This window comes from Callorhinus ursinus, unplaced genomic scaffold, assembly GCF_003265705.2.
Source record: "Callorhinus ursinus isolate GAN/ISIS: 27379988/994484 unplaced genomic scaffold, GSC_fseal_2.0 scaffold107, whole genome shotgun sequence".
Classification (NCBI taxonomy): domain Eukaryota; kingdom Metazoa; phylum Chordata; class Mammalia; order Carnivora; family Otariidae; genus Callorhinus; species Callorhinus ursinus.
Genome location: NW_027397169.1, coordinates 551,372 through 566,363, shown reverse-complemented (window position 1 = coordinate 566,363; position 14,992 = coordinate 551,372). Strand labels below are relative to the sequence as shown.

The following is a 14,992-nucleotide window of genomic DNA, read 5'->3' as shown; positions in this document are numbered from 1 at the left end:
TCTCCTGTGTCAAATCCAGGCCAACGGGCCTTGGCTCTGGGCTCCAGGAGGAGGCACGTAAGCGGGCTTTGACTTAGGATCTGGAAACTTCCGCTGGAGGAGGGGGCGGGGGGGTGGGGTGGGGTTCCTCCACGGCACGTGGCCAACTCATGAGAAGGTCTCAAGGTATGAACTTGGCCCCTTCAGTGGGAAAACAGCATGACAACATTTCAAGTTGGGGAGGATAATGCAAGCAGTTGGCAGCCCCTCGGCGAACTCTGAGGGAAACGGGGCTGGGACAGGCAGCCTCAAACGGTCTGGGGGCGTCTCAGAACACTGACCTGCTCTGGAGAAGCCTGTGCCCAATTTTTTTTTTCCACTTAAATAAATAAATAAATAAATAGGTAGGTAGATAAATAGATAAATAATACCACAATTCCATGATATCGATCAACTAAAACTGCCTATTGTTATGTGTTTTAGTCTTATGTCAAGGCTAAAAACTGCTGGTACTAAGTTCTCCTGTTTTTGATTCTCTCTAAATGCTAGATATTTATAAAAGTCAGATCACACTCCCGAGGAGTTGCCCGGAGGTCTGGCCCTGCCACTTCTCAGGCTCGCTCTCTCTCTCTCTCTCTCTCTCAGACTCTCCCTACTGGCTCCCCCGTTTTAAAAAACGCCATCTGTGACTGCACACTCCTACGTCACAGACCTGTAAATGCTTTGTCTCGAGGCAAGTCTTTGTTTCTTAAGATCTTTTATAAATCCTCCCTGAATGCTGGCCGTCTGGACCTTACCTAGCCAAAAAGAAAGAAAAGGTAAAATAAAAAACAAAACAAAATTCGAGCAAAACAAAATCAAATTTAATGGTCTTAAATGCAAAAGTAAAAACAAACAAAAAACACAAAAAAGCAAAAGAAAATTAACAGAACAGAACAACCCAAAATGTCAAGGCAGTTATGAAGAGAACTTGGGAGGGTTAATCTTTAAAACTACAAATCAAAAGGTTTTTTTTTTTTGTTTTTTTTTGTTTTTTTTTTTGTTGTTAATAGATAACTGGCAAGAAGTAAGTACTTTTCTGCTGAGTGTTCATACGAAAGCAAAGTTTCAAAACAAAATCCGACTAAAATAGAAACAAGTCTAGCGCTCACGAGAAGGGATGCGAGAAATACAATGCTCAAATGTTTCTGTGTTCTTAAAATATAGAGCGATCTTAGGCATTCGAGCTGTGTGAACTGCTCTGGGAAAAGTGGAGAAATGATTGGGAACACCAGCGCCCGGTGTGCGGGGCACCGTGCATGCAACGTGTGCACAGAAATTCGGGAAGTCAGAGGATCAGCAGCACGTCTTCAGGCGCGCCTGGAGTTAGGTCTGACTCTGAAATCTACTGGAGTTTCCCTGAAACTCTTTGGTCCGTTCCCATTGGCGCCTGGGCTTGCAAAACCTGTGCGTGTCCTTCTCTGGAGGGCCCGGCGTGGCCCGGCGTGCGGCCCCCCCTCCCCGGTGGCGGCCCCCCCCCCCATCAAATGGCACCGCTGCAGAGCCCCGGGGCTGAGTGAGCAGGAGTGGCAATGGCACCTGCTGGGGAAAGCAATTTCCTGTTAACCAAAGCAGAAATCGCTTAAAATGTTGAAGCGGTTGAGAAAACGCACACTCAGCATCTGTCTAACATCTTTAGTTTGAAAACTAAAACTAAAAAGGTCTTTTTTTTTTTTTTTTTTATATCCAGTTTGTGGAGACACCGAATGAAACGAGTGTTAGACAGTCTTAGAAGTTAAAGCATGCTTCAGGTTCACCACCGTCCCGAGGGACTGGTTAGTCAATGCAGTCTACTTAGATTTCTGTTTAATATATATTTTAAAGGAAATAACTTAAGAAACTTAAATTGGTCTAACATTGTGGGATTTCAAACATTTGAACATGTCGGTTGCATCCCAGAGTATAAAAACCTTTTCACTTCTCATTTAGACTAAGACAAACACTTGTGAAAATTGGCGCAAAATGAGTTGTACACTAACAAAAAAGTTTCAACTTCTTCACTCTTAATTATCTATTCCGTACAAAAAAAAAAAAAAGCATGAGCGAGTTATTTGTGGGACTTATTGGTTTTGAAGGAAACCTGTAAGATTTTGTCCCCCAGGCGGTAGCCGTTCAGACTTGCTATGGCCATGGCGGCTTCTTCATAGTTTGTCATGGTCACAAAGCCAAAGCCTTTGCACTTGTTGGTGTTGAAGTCGCGAATCACTTTCACATTGGTGACTGCCCCAAAGGGGCCAAACATCTGCCAGAGGATCCCCTCATCGGCGTCCTGCCCAAGGTTGTAGATGAAGATGCACCAGCCCGAAGACGCGTTGCCCGGGACATTGACACCAGAAAGCCCACTCATGTGATCTACACCCATAGGGGAGAACCTAGCAAACAGAGAGCACAGCATGCAGGTCAAGGTCATGCAGGCTGGTGTGCCGATGCAGAGGTGGGGGCATGGCTTGGGCAAGGCTGGCACACCCCCATCGGTCACAAACGGGAATTCAATATGGGGGGGCTGCTCCCTGCTCTGCAGAGAGTTGACCCTGAGGAGAGACACTTGTCGCCTGCAGAGGGGCAGAGCTTCAACCAACTTCCTTTGGAGTGATGGCCTGTTGGTGACCAGCTGCTCCCTTCAGCCCTTCTATCGCTGGGGGGAGGGGGGGTCCTGTTTAGTCATTCCCAGGCTTCCCACATTTAAAGGATGGTAGCTTCTCCACATCCTCCTAGGTGTTATTACACCCTCAGATCTCCCTAGAGGAAACTCACTCTTCACACCCTATGCCTCTGTATGTGTGTACGTGTTTGGCCAGGGGGGGGGGGGGGGGGGATTTTCTTTCTTTCTTCCCCCTGCCCCCAAATGTTGTACCCTGCCCTCATCTTGGTTGCCCCTGTCAGAGGGGTCCCAGGTGAGCACACCCCTGCAAAGGGCCAATGCAGGGCCCCAGGAATTCCTTCCCACAGCTCCAAGCCACCTTCCGCTGCCGACCCACAGCATGCCAGAAGGGCCAGGGGCCGAAGTGATGGCCGTGAACTGCAAGTCCACCAAGCTCTACCAAAAATGTGGGACCCTTTCCAAAGCAATACTTTCAGTTGCATAAAAAATAAGCCTTCTACAAACGTGTGGCCATTGCAACAGAATTAAGGGAGACGATAAAGTTGTTGCTGAAGCCACATGGCCCTCTAAAGGTTTCAGAAAAATGGACTTTGTGTCAGTTTAAGAGTATCTGAGTGTGATATAGCATCCGTGGGGCCAAGAAGCATGACCTGCTCTAAAATAAAATCGGGCTTTGAGCTGTGGCGCTGACCCAGGGGTGAGCAGGTGCCTTTAAGGGCCATTCAACAGATTCATTCTTTTGACAGACATGAGACAAGAGTGACCAGCTCCCCAGGTGCAGCCTGCTTATCCGGAGATTCTTTTCAATGCGGGTTTGGAAGAATCAAGACACATGACTGGCCGTGGCTTTGAATGTGCACAAGTCTTGTCAACAGCCTGCACTGGGATGCTTGAGTTGGTTAAATGACTCAGGGGGCTTGTTAGTGGACTTGACTCTGTCTGGAACAGTGATCACAATGTCACTGAAGTGGGGGTGGGAAAAGGCACCCTTGTATCTGTGTGATAGTAAGCCAAGCTAGTTTTCAGTGAAAACTGGAAAGAGGTTCTTTCAGTGGACCTCGTTCCCCGCCCGTTTTGTGGGAAATCAAACATGAGCCCGAGTTATGATAGTTAACCTGAATCTTCATGTACCTGTTGTACTGAAAGTAACCTGAGGCCTCATTCCTATTAATTAGCATTAGTTGGTTTTTCTCCAGCTCATTGGAGCTCTTTTCTTTCATCCTGACCACCATGAAACCCACCTTCCCATTCTTTTCTCTGATGGTAACAAAGGAGAGCTGAACCTTCCTTTATTTGGAAGGCTTCCTGCTGTGAGAAGAGCTGACTGCAAACTCTCTCCTCGGCTGGGCCTCTCTTCCTCTTACTGAGTCCGCCTTCTGGTGGCGGGTCTTCCCTCCCGCCTCCCCGGCCACCCACACTGCCCTCCGGCTCTTCTCACTGTGAACCACTCTGGTTGTCGAGACCCCTTTTCCTGCCCGGCCAGCAGTTTTGGCTGCTCTGGTCCTCTTTCTTTGCTGTTCCTTGTTCCTGTGACCAAAGCCCCTCCCTCCTTCCCTGGCTGGCTGGTTACTGGGAACCCGCTGAATGCGGTCGTCCACGCATCCCACCTATCAGCAGTGACACAGACTGTGTTCGCTGACCTTCAAAATGGATTGAGCTCACTTCCGCCCCAAGACACTGCCCCTCCCTTTGTCCTTAAACTAGAAAAGCCAACGAGGGAAGGCCAGCTTTGGAACCTGAGCCGAGTTGAGAACTCTGCCATTACTACGTGCTGAAAATAGTGCCTTCCCAAATGGCCTCTGCGCCGACGAGCAGGGTTTTACCCAACCTCACCGTTTAAAACAAAGATGGGAAACCTGCGAAATCGTAGAGAAAAAGGTCCCTAACCTACCTGAGATAAACCCTCACGCCACTGCTATAGGTTTTGACAAAAACAAAACCAAGGGGCCCGTCCATCGGGACTGCCGTTACTTACGAGGTGGGACACCCCCGACTTGGGAGCCCAAGCTGCGGACTCTCATTGTCGCTGTTCTACAGCATCCTGGCAACTGGAGTCATTTTCAGAAGCAATGTCGGAAAACCGTTTGCTTCCTGGACAGGGCTTTTAACCAGAAGTCATGTGGTATTTGGAGATCCAAACGAACCCACAGGGAGGTGGAGGAGCAAGGGCTCCCTGCATGCGGGAGTGGGACAGCTCTCACCTCTGCACGCCTGAGGCTGCGTCTTCCCGCTTTTACACTCACAGCCCCACTTAGGTCACCAGACGCCGTACCCTGGAGTGCTATGCACTCTCCCCTCCCCAGGGCCGGCTGCAGACGGAACCACCTTTCTGGTTCCACTTTTGACGAGACTCGGATGGAAACAAACCATCCTTTCCCACGGATACCTTCTGATGGAGGTGGGGGCCTGGAGACATGCAGTGACTCCGACCAGCCAGCCTCACGGGCCTGGCGGGCCTCAGGGAACAGAGCTGGGTTGGTGAGAGCGCCGCCTCCCGACCCACCTGAATCTCTGCGCCTGGTGGTGAACGGGGCCTCCGAACCGTCTGGCGGGCGAGTGGTACAGCTGGGAGAGCAGCGCCACGTTTTTGTTCTGGTTGGGGTTGGCTGCAAACTTCACTGTAATGGGCTCGGAGGAACCTGGGGGTTTATGACCATTGAAACTGGTAATTGCCTCTTCTGCCTCCGACCGTTTGTCAAACCGGATAAACGCAACCCCTCTGGACAAACCTTTTTAACAAACCAACAGAAACAGAGTTAGGGGGGGAAGGGAACGATTTTTAAAACTGAAAAGCAAAAGTCAAGTCAGTCAGTCTGCTGTGCTTCAAATTGGATGCTACCTTCATGAGGCAAACAAAAATTAAACCTACATACGGAAATGAATGAATGAATGTAAAAAAACACTGACCGATAAAAGATTAATGTTTCAGAATTCCTTCTGAGTTGCAGCAGCAGCTAGTCTCTGCCGAACGATATCCTGCTGACAGATCTCCCAAACAGACACTCAAACCTCTTTCTCGAAACAAGCCATGTGGGAAGAGACGGCACCTGCCACCGCTCCTTCCACGCCAGGTGCCCATGGAAGTGCAGGCGAGCGGCCGGGCCGAGAAGCAGGGCAGGCGGGCGACGAGCTGGGGTCTGAGGGGCCCTCCCTGCACTCCGTGCTCCCCGCCACCCCCACAACCCTGCCAGCAGGTCCCGGGAGCGGCCGCTGTGAACAAGGAGTGATGGTGGGTCCTTTGCAGGGCGTCTCCTTCCCTGTCATCCCCAGAAGGCACGGAGTCCTGGTGAACAAGCCTCACCCCGCAGCCCTTTCCTCCTGCCTTCACCTCACTCACCTTTTGGATGCTGCATTCTAAGGTCCCTGCCTCGGGCGCACTCCACACCCGTCCTGCTCCTGCATGGGAAGGCCCAGGGCCCCCTGTCCCGGCCTCCAGCTGCCTCGGGAAGGCACTGCCTCTTGCTACCTAGACCGAGCCAGCTGAAGTCAAGCCTTGGGTCCCTGATATAACCCAATCTCTCGACAGAGCAAGAATGTGGACCGGGACCAGGCTGCCTGAGATCCAAGGCCCAACTGCTGAAGGCAGTGTCTGGTCTGGAATGAATGTGAGAGCTCACAAACCGGGCAGAAGGGAGTTCAGCCATGCTCCACCTCGATCTGTCTACATTCTAGGCCTGGGAGGAATAAGAACTGTCCCCTGCAGAACTTGACAAACGGGGTGGGGTTGGGGTGAGGGAATGTGGAGCTGTAGATGACCGGCTCCTTCTCTGGGGAGAAAAAAAAGGGGGTCGAGTGTGAAGGTCAAAGTGCAGTGGAGAGGGGACAGCCAAGGGCCAGTCAGAGTGTGACGTCATGGCAGGAGTCATGGATGTGTACTGGGGTGGTAGTGGGGGGAGGGGAGGGACTGTGGTAGACAGCCCTATCCCGGATACTCGACTCGATTGCCGGTCACAGCCTGTCCGAAGTCGCATTTTCTTTTCCACACAAAGGCCTTCAGCATGCAATGCATGACAATTATTAAAACGCAGGACAGCCCAGGCAGGGCCTTGGGCCACCAGCTACGTGAGCACACCAGATGCCCCCAGGCAGCTCCCACTTCCCACACCTTTCCTCACCCCTTCCCACAGAGTCCCACCAACTGCCCCACGGTGGGCACAGGATGGGCACTGAGAGGCACAGCTGCCCACTCTGGGCTTAGAATCCCATGCCTGCCTTGGATGCACTACTGTGCCCCAATTGAGCAAGCAGACAGCGGCCAGGGACCCTCGGGCCAAGGAAGCTTTGTTGACAACTGTAACATACCGTGGACACTCCACGGTGAGTCTGAAAGCATACACCCCAGCTCTTCCAACTGGGAGACTCCCCCCTCCTGGCGCCCCCCCCCCAGCACAGCACCCCGGGAGACCACACAGCTGCTCCCAGGGGCCTCAAAGCTGCCTCCACCTTGGCTCCATGACTGTTGAAATATAAATTTAAAATTCACACAGCCAGAGACACTGAATTAGTGAGAACAGACCTGGCAACTCACATGTGTACCCAGAAAATTCTAGAGTCTGAACTCAATTTCCAATTTCAGTTCAGAAGGAGCACCTAAAACCACACACTCAACATACACTGTTTTTATTTGCTCTTGAACAGCATGAACGGCAGCTTTGACAGACGGACGCCTGAATGAATATTCAACCTTAGGCAAACGTAACCGACAGCTGTAGCTGGCTGGCTCCTGCAGAAGGCTGCCTTCAGGGAGCCAGTTCCGTTCTACAGATAAGGACCTTGCCATCAAGCAGAGAGTGAGTGTATGTGCAGGTGTGGTTTCCCTGTTCGGTTTTGTAAAATGACTTTCAAATGGAAACTGCCTAAGTGAAATGAAGAAAACCCAAGAAAGGGAAAGTCAGCGTAAGGGAAAACATGTTCACTAAATGATCTGATGAACATACACCTTTTGAAGGGGGCCCCGTGGTGGTTTTTTTCCTCTAGTGTTTTCAGAATCAAGAGCAGAGATCAATGAATGGCATGATTTCCAGATGAGTAAGCTATAAAGTTCACAATTAAACTGGGTAAGAAGGCAAAGAAGATTTAAAAATTAAGTTCTGTCAACGAAGAAGGTTAAGCTTTCTCAAGAGAGCTGCCCCCTGCCTTCCATGCTACAAGGCACATCACATGGAGGCAAACTGGACACGCAAACCTGCCAACCATGCTATTCTCTGTTCCGGCCCCCCGGGGCTCCCTGGGTGCCAGCAGAGAAGCCCCGCTGGGTGGCCCCCTCTAGAGTAGAGGAGGGAATGGAAACCTACAGTCCTGGGGGCTCACCTTTCTAACTCTCCAATTCAACAGCCCGGGCTAGGGCAGGGCTGTGCACAGGGGGCTCCCTTCCCCCTACCCTTTGCAAGGATTCTGAAGACAGTCCCGTCCTCTGAAGCAGCAGAGGCTGGTGGGATGCCTGCGAGAGAGTGAAGCTCCCATGGATGCCACACTGAATTCACAGCCGAGCCTGGAGCCCTCCAATCCCAAGATGCTCCCCTGCCCAGAGACAGCAGTCTTACAGAGGGAAAGGAGACAAAATGTCCCACAAATGGCTGAGGGGAACTCTTTGCAGAAGTGACCTCTCTCAGGGTGGCAGGAGCCCCTGGGGAAAGCTAGATGGCCGGGGCAGGGATGTTCTTGGAGAGAGCCAGCTCCACTTGGTCACGCTGGGCTGGACGGAGATGAACAGAGGCAAAGCAGGACATGTGGCATGAGGAAAAGGAGGGCCATGGAAGCAGAATGTGGGCCAGCATGGTCATGCCATCCAGGTCCCCAGGCAGCCCACACAGGTGGGCCTGGGGATAAACACGTGCACAGACCAGCCAAGTGGATTGTTCTCTCTCAACTGGCACTTGAAGGTAAAAGGGGAGCTTCAGGGACCACAGGAAACTGTCCTGGTGCAGATCAGGGGGGCTTGATGCCAAGTAAATGGGATCCTTACCCCACCCCATCCCACCCCTACCCCATGGCAAAGATGCAGAACAGAGGCCATGGTGTGGTCTAGTTCCTCCAGCATAGCCAGGCGTCAGAGCAGGTGTCTGCACCAGGCACAGGGCCACCCAGAGCACCTGTGAAATGCTAGTGAGCTGCACCTGTGGACCACACTCCAGAAGGCCCTCCTCCCCCTCCGGCCCTGGGACTCGAGCTGTCGACTCCTCTCCAGGCCAGGCCTTGGCCTAGCACTACAGCCCAGGCAGCAGGGCCAGCATACGAGGAGCTGAGCTTCCACAGAGCGGGTGGGGGAAGGGAGGGCAGGTGGCCAGGCCACCTACCCCAAAGCACACAGCTCAGGGGGACACAGGAAAATGTGTGCACACCTCCACCCTCACCTGTCACGGCCAGGAAGGCCCAGCCCACCTGCTCCCTGGGATCTCCTGGGGGTGCTGCTGGTCCCTTGGAAGGGAGGTCACCTCAGAGTCAGGACTTCCTGTGACCAAACTACCCAGGGTTTGCTTTAATACCACAGCCAAGGGGGTGGTGAACACACTGTGTTGGAAGAACATGAAAATCAACCGCAGAGAATTCCAATCGCTTTGTTGAGCTCCATGAGCAAAAATCTTCCTTGCCAGTGTGTTAGCAGGTTCCCACTCGTGGCGGGACCAGAACCGAGGGGTCCGGTGCAGGTGCAGCCCAAGCTCACCGCTCCCCACACAGCGCCACACACAGGGCTGGGCAGCGGGCGTCCCGACTCCAGTCCCTAGGCCGCACGCTGAGGACCAGCACCAGCCTCCTGCACAGGGCTGCTCCCCGGGGGCAGGTGCGTCCTCAGCTCAGCTGTGCCTCACTGGCTCCTGCAGAGCCCAGAGCCCATGCTGCTAAGCTCCTGGGCTAAAACGACCTAAGAGGGGCTGGTGAAGGGGCCAGCATCATCAGGGAGGGGTAGTACTGCCTTGAGCTCTCTCAGCTTTGAATGTGCTACCCAAGGGGGGGAACGGGCATCCAAATCATGGAGACTAGAGACTGGCTCCTCAGAAAGAGCCACCCCGTGGCTCAGTGAAAAGTGGGAACTCTGGATCTGAGTGAAGACTGTCCCACACTGCATACCACGTGCCTGCAAGAGCAGCAGTGAACGACTGACCGGTGGCCTTTCCAACCCAGTCACAAGCCAAGCTGGGACATTTGGGTGCTTGAAGGAAGGGGCCAGGATCACTTGGTACTTTCACCATAACATGCTGACCTAGCACGGGGCGGTTTTACTACCACTTTTGCCTCCCCAGCCCTTGTAAAACAAAAGCCAAGGTCTTCTCATTTGGATTCTGTCCTCCCCAGGGGAATAACTATGTCCTCGAAACTCAAGCGGCAGCCTGTCTTCCTGGAAACTCTGGCCCCCGCCGAAAGGAGACCCGCAGCCTGCATCCAGGCCACCCACTGTACCTGTGGTCTGATCCACAAGGACCCGGGAGTTGATGATTCGCCCAAACCGAGAGAACATGTCCTCCACGTCCTTCTGGGTCATGGTCCGCGGGAGCCCACTGATGTACAGGTTGGCGTCTTTGATGACCTCTGAGCTCGGGCGAGCGTACGACACCTTGAAGATAAAACCACTTTCTGGGGTTAGGGCAGGTGTGTGGTCAAAACATCAGGGGGTGGGGTTAACTCTCAGGCGAGAAAAAGCCACCCTTCTGGTGAGAAACCATGCCAACACTCATCACCTGTGGCGGCGCGTATGAGCAGCTCACCTGGGCCGAGCAGCGAGCCAGATGGACACCCCCTAGCATTTTCTCGCCTGGATTTTACACCCCACAGGGAGACAGACATATTCCAAGTTCTCAAAGCCAAGAGACTGAGGGCCCACAGCTGGTGGCAGACAGGGCCGCCACTCAACCCAGCTGTCTCTTCTACCGTGGCCGCACCTTCTCTGACAGTGAGCAGCCTGGGGACAGGACCCAGTGCTGCCTGCGAGGAGCCTTCGAAGGGTAGTGGCTCTGGAGCTGGGCGCCACTGGAAGGGCGCCACCCACCTACCCGCAGGCCAACTTGCCACTGGAGCCCAGGGGGGGACCCAGGGCTGATGGGGGAGCCTGCAGTCCAACACTCGAGTGTTCGATATTAAATGACTCCATGCTTTTGGGGTCTTTGTTTTGTAAAACTGAAGAAAGCCTGCAAGGAACTTTTGCAGTGGCTTCGATAAAGTGGTCTGTGTGTGCCCTGGAGCAGGGAGGCTTCAGGGGCCAGTGGCCAGGCAGGCCTTCATGCTTTCCCAGGTCAGGGCCACCGCCGTGGCTGGCCAGGAGGAGGGATGGGACTGAGGCCAACACCCCTGTTGGGAAGGAGCAGCTGGGACAGGGCCCCTGCGCCTGCAAAGGGGAGGCCTGGAGGGAAGGGACTTGATCACACCTGAGTGTCAGAACCAAGTCTGAACGAGTTAGGAGGCTGGGACATGAGAAGGAGGCTGGGAAGGGGGCGCTGGAAGGGTGGGGGGACTTGGACCTATGCCAAATGACATGCTGAGGGTCACAAAGCTGAGAGGACAAGGAGCCTGAAACCATAACCCAGGAGCAGACACAACCTTTCAGGTGTCACTGGGCAGCACGAGGCCACGGACAACAGGTGTGTTCTCACCACAACGCTCAGGCCTGCCAGGAGGGGCACAGGTGTGGTTCCTCAGGCCAAGCACACACACACCCCTTCACTCATGCGCTTGCTGACTCCGAACCCACGTCATGCCCTAAGAGGGGACGACAGATACAACCTTTGCCAGCAGAGCAGAAAGCAGTCCAGCAGGCGATGGAGAAGGAAAGAGAAATCGTGTTTGTGGTCAGAGCCCAGCCTCCCCCCCGCCAGAGGCACCAAGGATCATGGAGGCTGGACGTCAGACGACAATGGAACAGAAGTGGCCCTGACTAGAAGGATGCCCCAGGGCACCAGGTCCCGTCAGGGGCTGGTGGCCTCCAAGTGCTGCACAAGTTCCACATTTCCTGGAAGCTTCCCGTGCTGTGTCCAGGCCCAAGGCACCTTGGTTAGGCCTACAGTACAGGAACGCTGTGGTCACTCAGTGATGCACCCAAGGCCTGGGGCAGACGTGGCACTGTCCCCTGAGATAGAGGCCACCCTGGCCTGCAGGGACTCCCCAGCACCCTTCCCCACTGAGGCGGTGGCTGGCCAGTTCACTGGAGCTTGGTCACACTCCTCGACTTCCAAAGAATGGTGTCAACGCTCTCTCACACATATGGGCCTAAACTCTCCAGGTCTGCATCAACCACCCTGCAGAACCCACCCGCATTCAAACCCTAGCCAGATGGCTGTCCCATTTTACCAAAGGCCCCAGGCAGTGGTGCTGTTTTGGGCAGGAGGGCTGAAGGGGGAGGGCAGGCCTGCCAGGACTCTGGCTGTTCTTCTGTGCTGGGTCCACAGGGAGTGCCTCCCAGAACTGTCTGGTCTGGCCTTTGCAGATTTGCCTGGATGGGGCTGCATCTGGGGTCAGCCTTGGCTTTTAATGAAGGACACGGTGGCAAAGAGCATCTCCAGACCAAGACCCTGGCCCCGGAGAAGCGGCGCAGAGGCTGGTACGGACTATGATCGTCCCCCGATGAAGTCCCAGAGGGAAGATGCCTTTGACAGCCGAACGTGCTTCGATTCCTTTCAACAACAGGTTCTTCAGGGCCCATGGCAACCACCATAGCTTTCCTTCTCTTCAACCACTATCAAGTTCAGAGTCAGGTCAGCATCCAAGGAGACTGCACCAGAACACCTAGCACCCAATAAGCTCCATGACGCAAGGTCCAGAACCTCTCTCAACTCTTGGCATCACCGGCTCCTTCGCCCCACGCAGGTCTTTTCCTGTCATGTTCTCCAGAAACCTTCCTATGAAGGGCTGAACATATTCCTATGTTGCAGTGCTAACCCCCAGCACTGCAGAGTGTGACCTTATTGGGAAAGAGGGTCGTCGCAGATGTCATTCATGAAGATGAGGTCACACTGGAGCAGGGTGGGCCTCAAACCCAATAACTGTGTCCTCAGCAAAAAGGGGGAGACTGGCCAGAGACACACACAGGGTCAATGCCATGTGAAGATGAAGGCAGACGTCCAGGTGAGGCTTCCCTGAGCCCAGAAGCACCAGAGACGGCCAGCGACCCCCCAAGCCAGAGAAGCACCCGGGACAGATTGTCCCTCACGGCCCGGGAAGGAACCAATCTGCCCACACCTTGATCTTGGACTTACAGCCTCCAGAACCATGAGAACAAATTTCAGTTGTTTGACACTCCCCAACCACAAACACCATTTGTGGTGCTTTGTGGTGGCAGCCCTGAGAAACTCCACTTCCCCGACCACCTGACTGGCCACGGAGCCCCTCCGCCCACAAGCAGTGCCCGGCCCCCTTCCCCCGGGGAAGTTTCTCCACTGCACGCATCTTGATCTGACATACTCTATCTCTTACTTATTTAACCATGTAGAACACTTGATGAGGGCAAAACTTTTGTGTTTGCTGTGGTATCACCAGCACCTAGAACAGATGCAGGTGGACAGCAAGCAGGCAGTGAGCCACTGCTGAACGAGGGGACCAAAGCAGTTGCTGTTATTACTAATAATGCCTGCCCACCTGCACTGCCGTCTCCTGGGCTCTGTTCACAGCTAGTCAAACGTTCTGGTTCCTGGTGTTTATCTCCCACGTTGAGCTGGGGAAGCGGCCTGGCAGTGGGGTGTCAAGCGCCCAGAGCCACAGCACCTGTTTCAAACCCTGGCTTTGCCCCTCTCTACCTCTGTGACCTTGGGAGACCTGTCACTAGGGGAAACATCAGCTTCTTCAAGCCTAAATTGGGGATCATCTCTCCCAGGCTGTGGTGAGGAAAACAGAGACAAGGTATGGAAGGACCCGGCCCACTATAAGCCCTCGACAGGTGTTGGCCAGGAAATGACACAGGACTGGGGCCTGTGCCCCACTCAGCCTGTTGCCTCTGCACACGCCCCCTCACTGGGGTTGCCTGTGCTGTTGTTACAGGACACAGGGACAGGGAGACTCCACACTCCCTACTCGGATCAATGAATGACATTAGAACCAAAGAGGACAGAGCAAACGCTGGTGAGGTCCAGGGCACAGCCAGGTGAGCTGTGGGGTGCAGGACCTCAGAGCCTGGGGGGCAGACGAGCCTTTGGAAAGGTCCTGCCTTTGTGGTGAGAAGTGGGGCTTCAACCTTGGGGATAACCTGCAGTTGCCACAATGTGCCGGCCACTGAGTCTCCTCCAGCGTGGCCACTCTTGCCTTCTACCCCACCACAAGAGGTACACTTTGGCTCCTGCAAACACCTCTGCCGAGGAGCCCCCTGTGTCCCCACCCTGGCCCTCCCTACCCCTAACTCCTCATCCCCCAGATCTCAATTCTGACTTTCTTTGAGGGAACCTCTCTGGTGCTCCCCAAGTTGGGAGAAGGCCATCCCAGGTCCGATCAGATAGTGGTCTCGGAATTAACATCTGTGTTAACAAGCGGGCTATCTGAGGGCAGCCATGGGCCATGGAACCCAGCACCAGGCAGAGGACGTGGCTCCTAGAACATACTTGTTGTATAACGATGAATTTTCTGCATCTATTTGAATAACTGTCTGCTCTCCTGGCATCTGCAAACATTTTCTAAATGCAGAAGATAATTCCTAACAGACTGGGAGCTTTGGGCTGAGAATAAACAACCTGGAGCTGGTGGAGAGGAACCAGTAACCTGACATGTGGAAAGGCCGTAATATGTGGTTTCCTTCACCAGCCCCCACAGAGGAAGGCCCCTCTGGGAGTCTGAGCTAGCCACAGAGATACATGAGCTGCGCTCCTGTCCTCAGGGAGCACATGATAGGGTCTATGTGCACACAGGCCCAGGAAGTCTGCTGAGGAGTGTTTCCATGGGTTTGGGGATGATTGAATCACCGAGCAATCCATATCACGAACAGTTCAACAGCAGACACGGAACAGCGCCCTCAACAGCCAGACTATAAGACTTCCCTAGCAGATGGGAATATGGGCTCCCAGGACCACCCCAAAGTGTGACTTGGGAGGCCCAAGCTGCAACCCTGGGAACCTTTATTATACAAGCACCCCACATGGTTCTGATGCCCAGGGGAGCTTGGGAAGCCCAGCCATGGTAGAGGTCCCAAGAGGGACCTTTCTGGGCACCCACATGAATCAGAGTGATGGGAGATGGGGTGGGAGGATCTGGCAGGTCCACCAAAGGCTGAGAGAGGGCAGTCTCATTCCAAGTGGCTTCCTGTCGAGGGAGACCATGCAGGCAGGCATGGTGCCTGCCAAGCTGCTGCAGGAAGCTAGGTCAAGGGACCAGCCTGGGGCAATGGGAGGACACATATTTTAAAGGAGGGCTCAGTAGGGAGTAAAGGTCAGGAACACACACAGTTTGTCCCGGACTGGGTCT

General features: G+C 53.9%; 1 protein-coding gene across 1 annotated transcript in view; it reads right to left on the bottom strand.

The window, feature by feature from the left end:
• Nucleotides 1-820: 820 nt before the first annotated feature.
• Nucleotides 821-14,992, bottom strand: part of ELAVL1 (ELAV like RNA binding protein 1) — a 36,939-nt gene continuing 22,767 nt past the window's right edge. The window contains exons 4-6 of the mRNA XM_025863040.2: nt 10,019-10,172; nt 5,124-5,349; nt 821-2,390 (exon numbers count right to left, since the gene is read on the bottom strand). Of these exons, the coding sequence (XP_025718825.1) occupies nt 2,066-2,390; nt 5,124-5,349; nt 10,019-10,172 (705 nt within the window). The 3' untranslated portion in view covers nt 821-2,065. The remainder of the gene's footprint in view (nt 2,391-5,123; nt 5,350-10,018; nt 10,173-14,992) is intronic.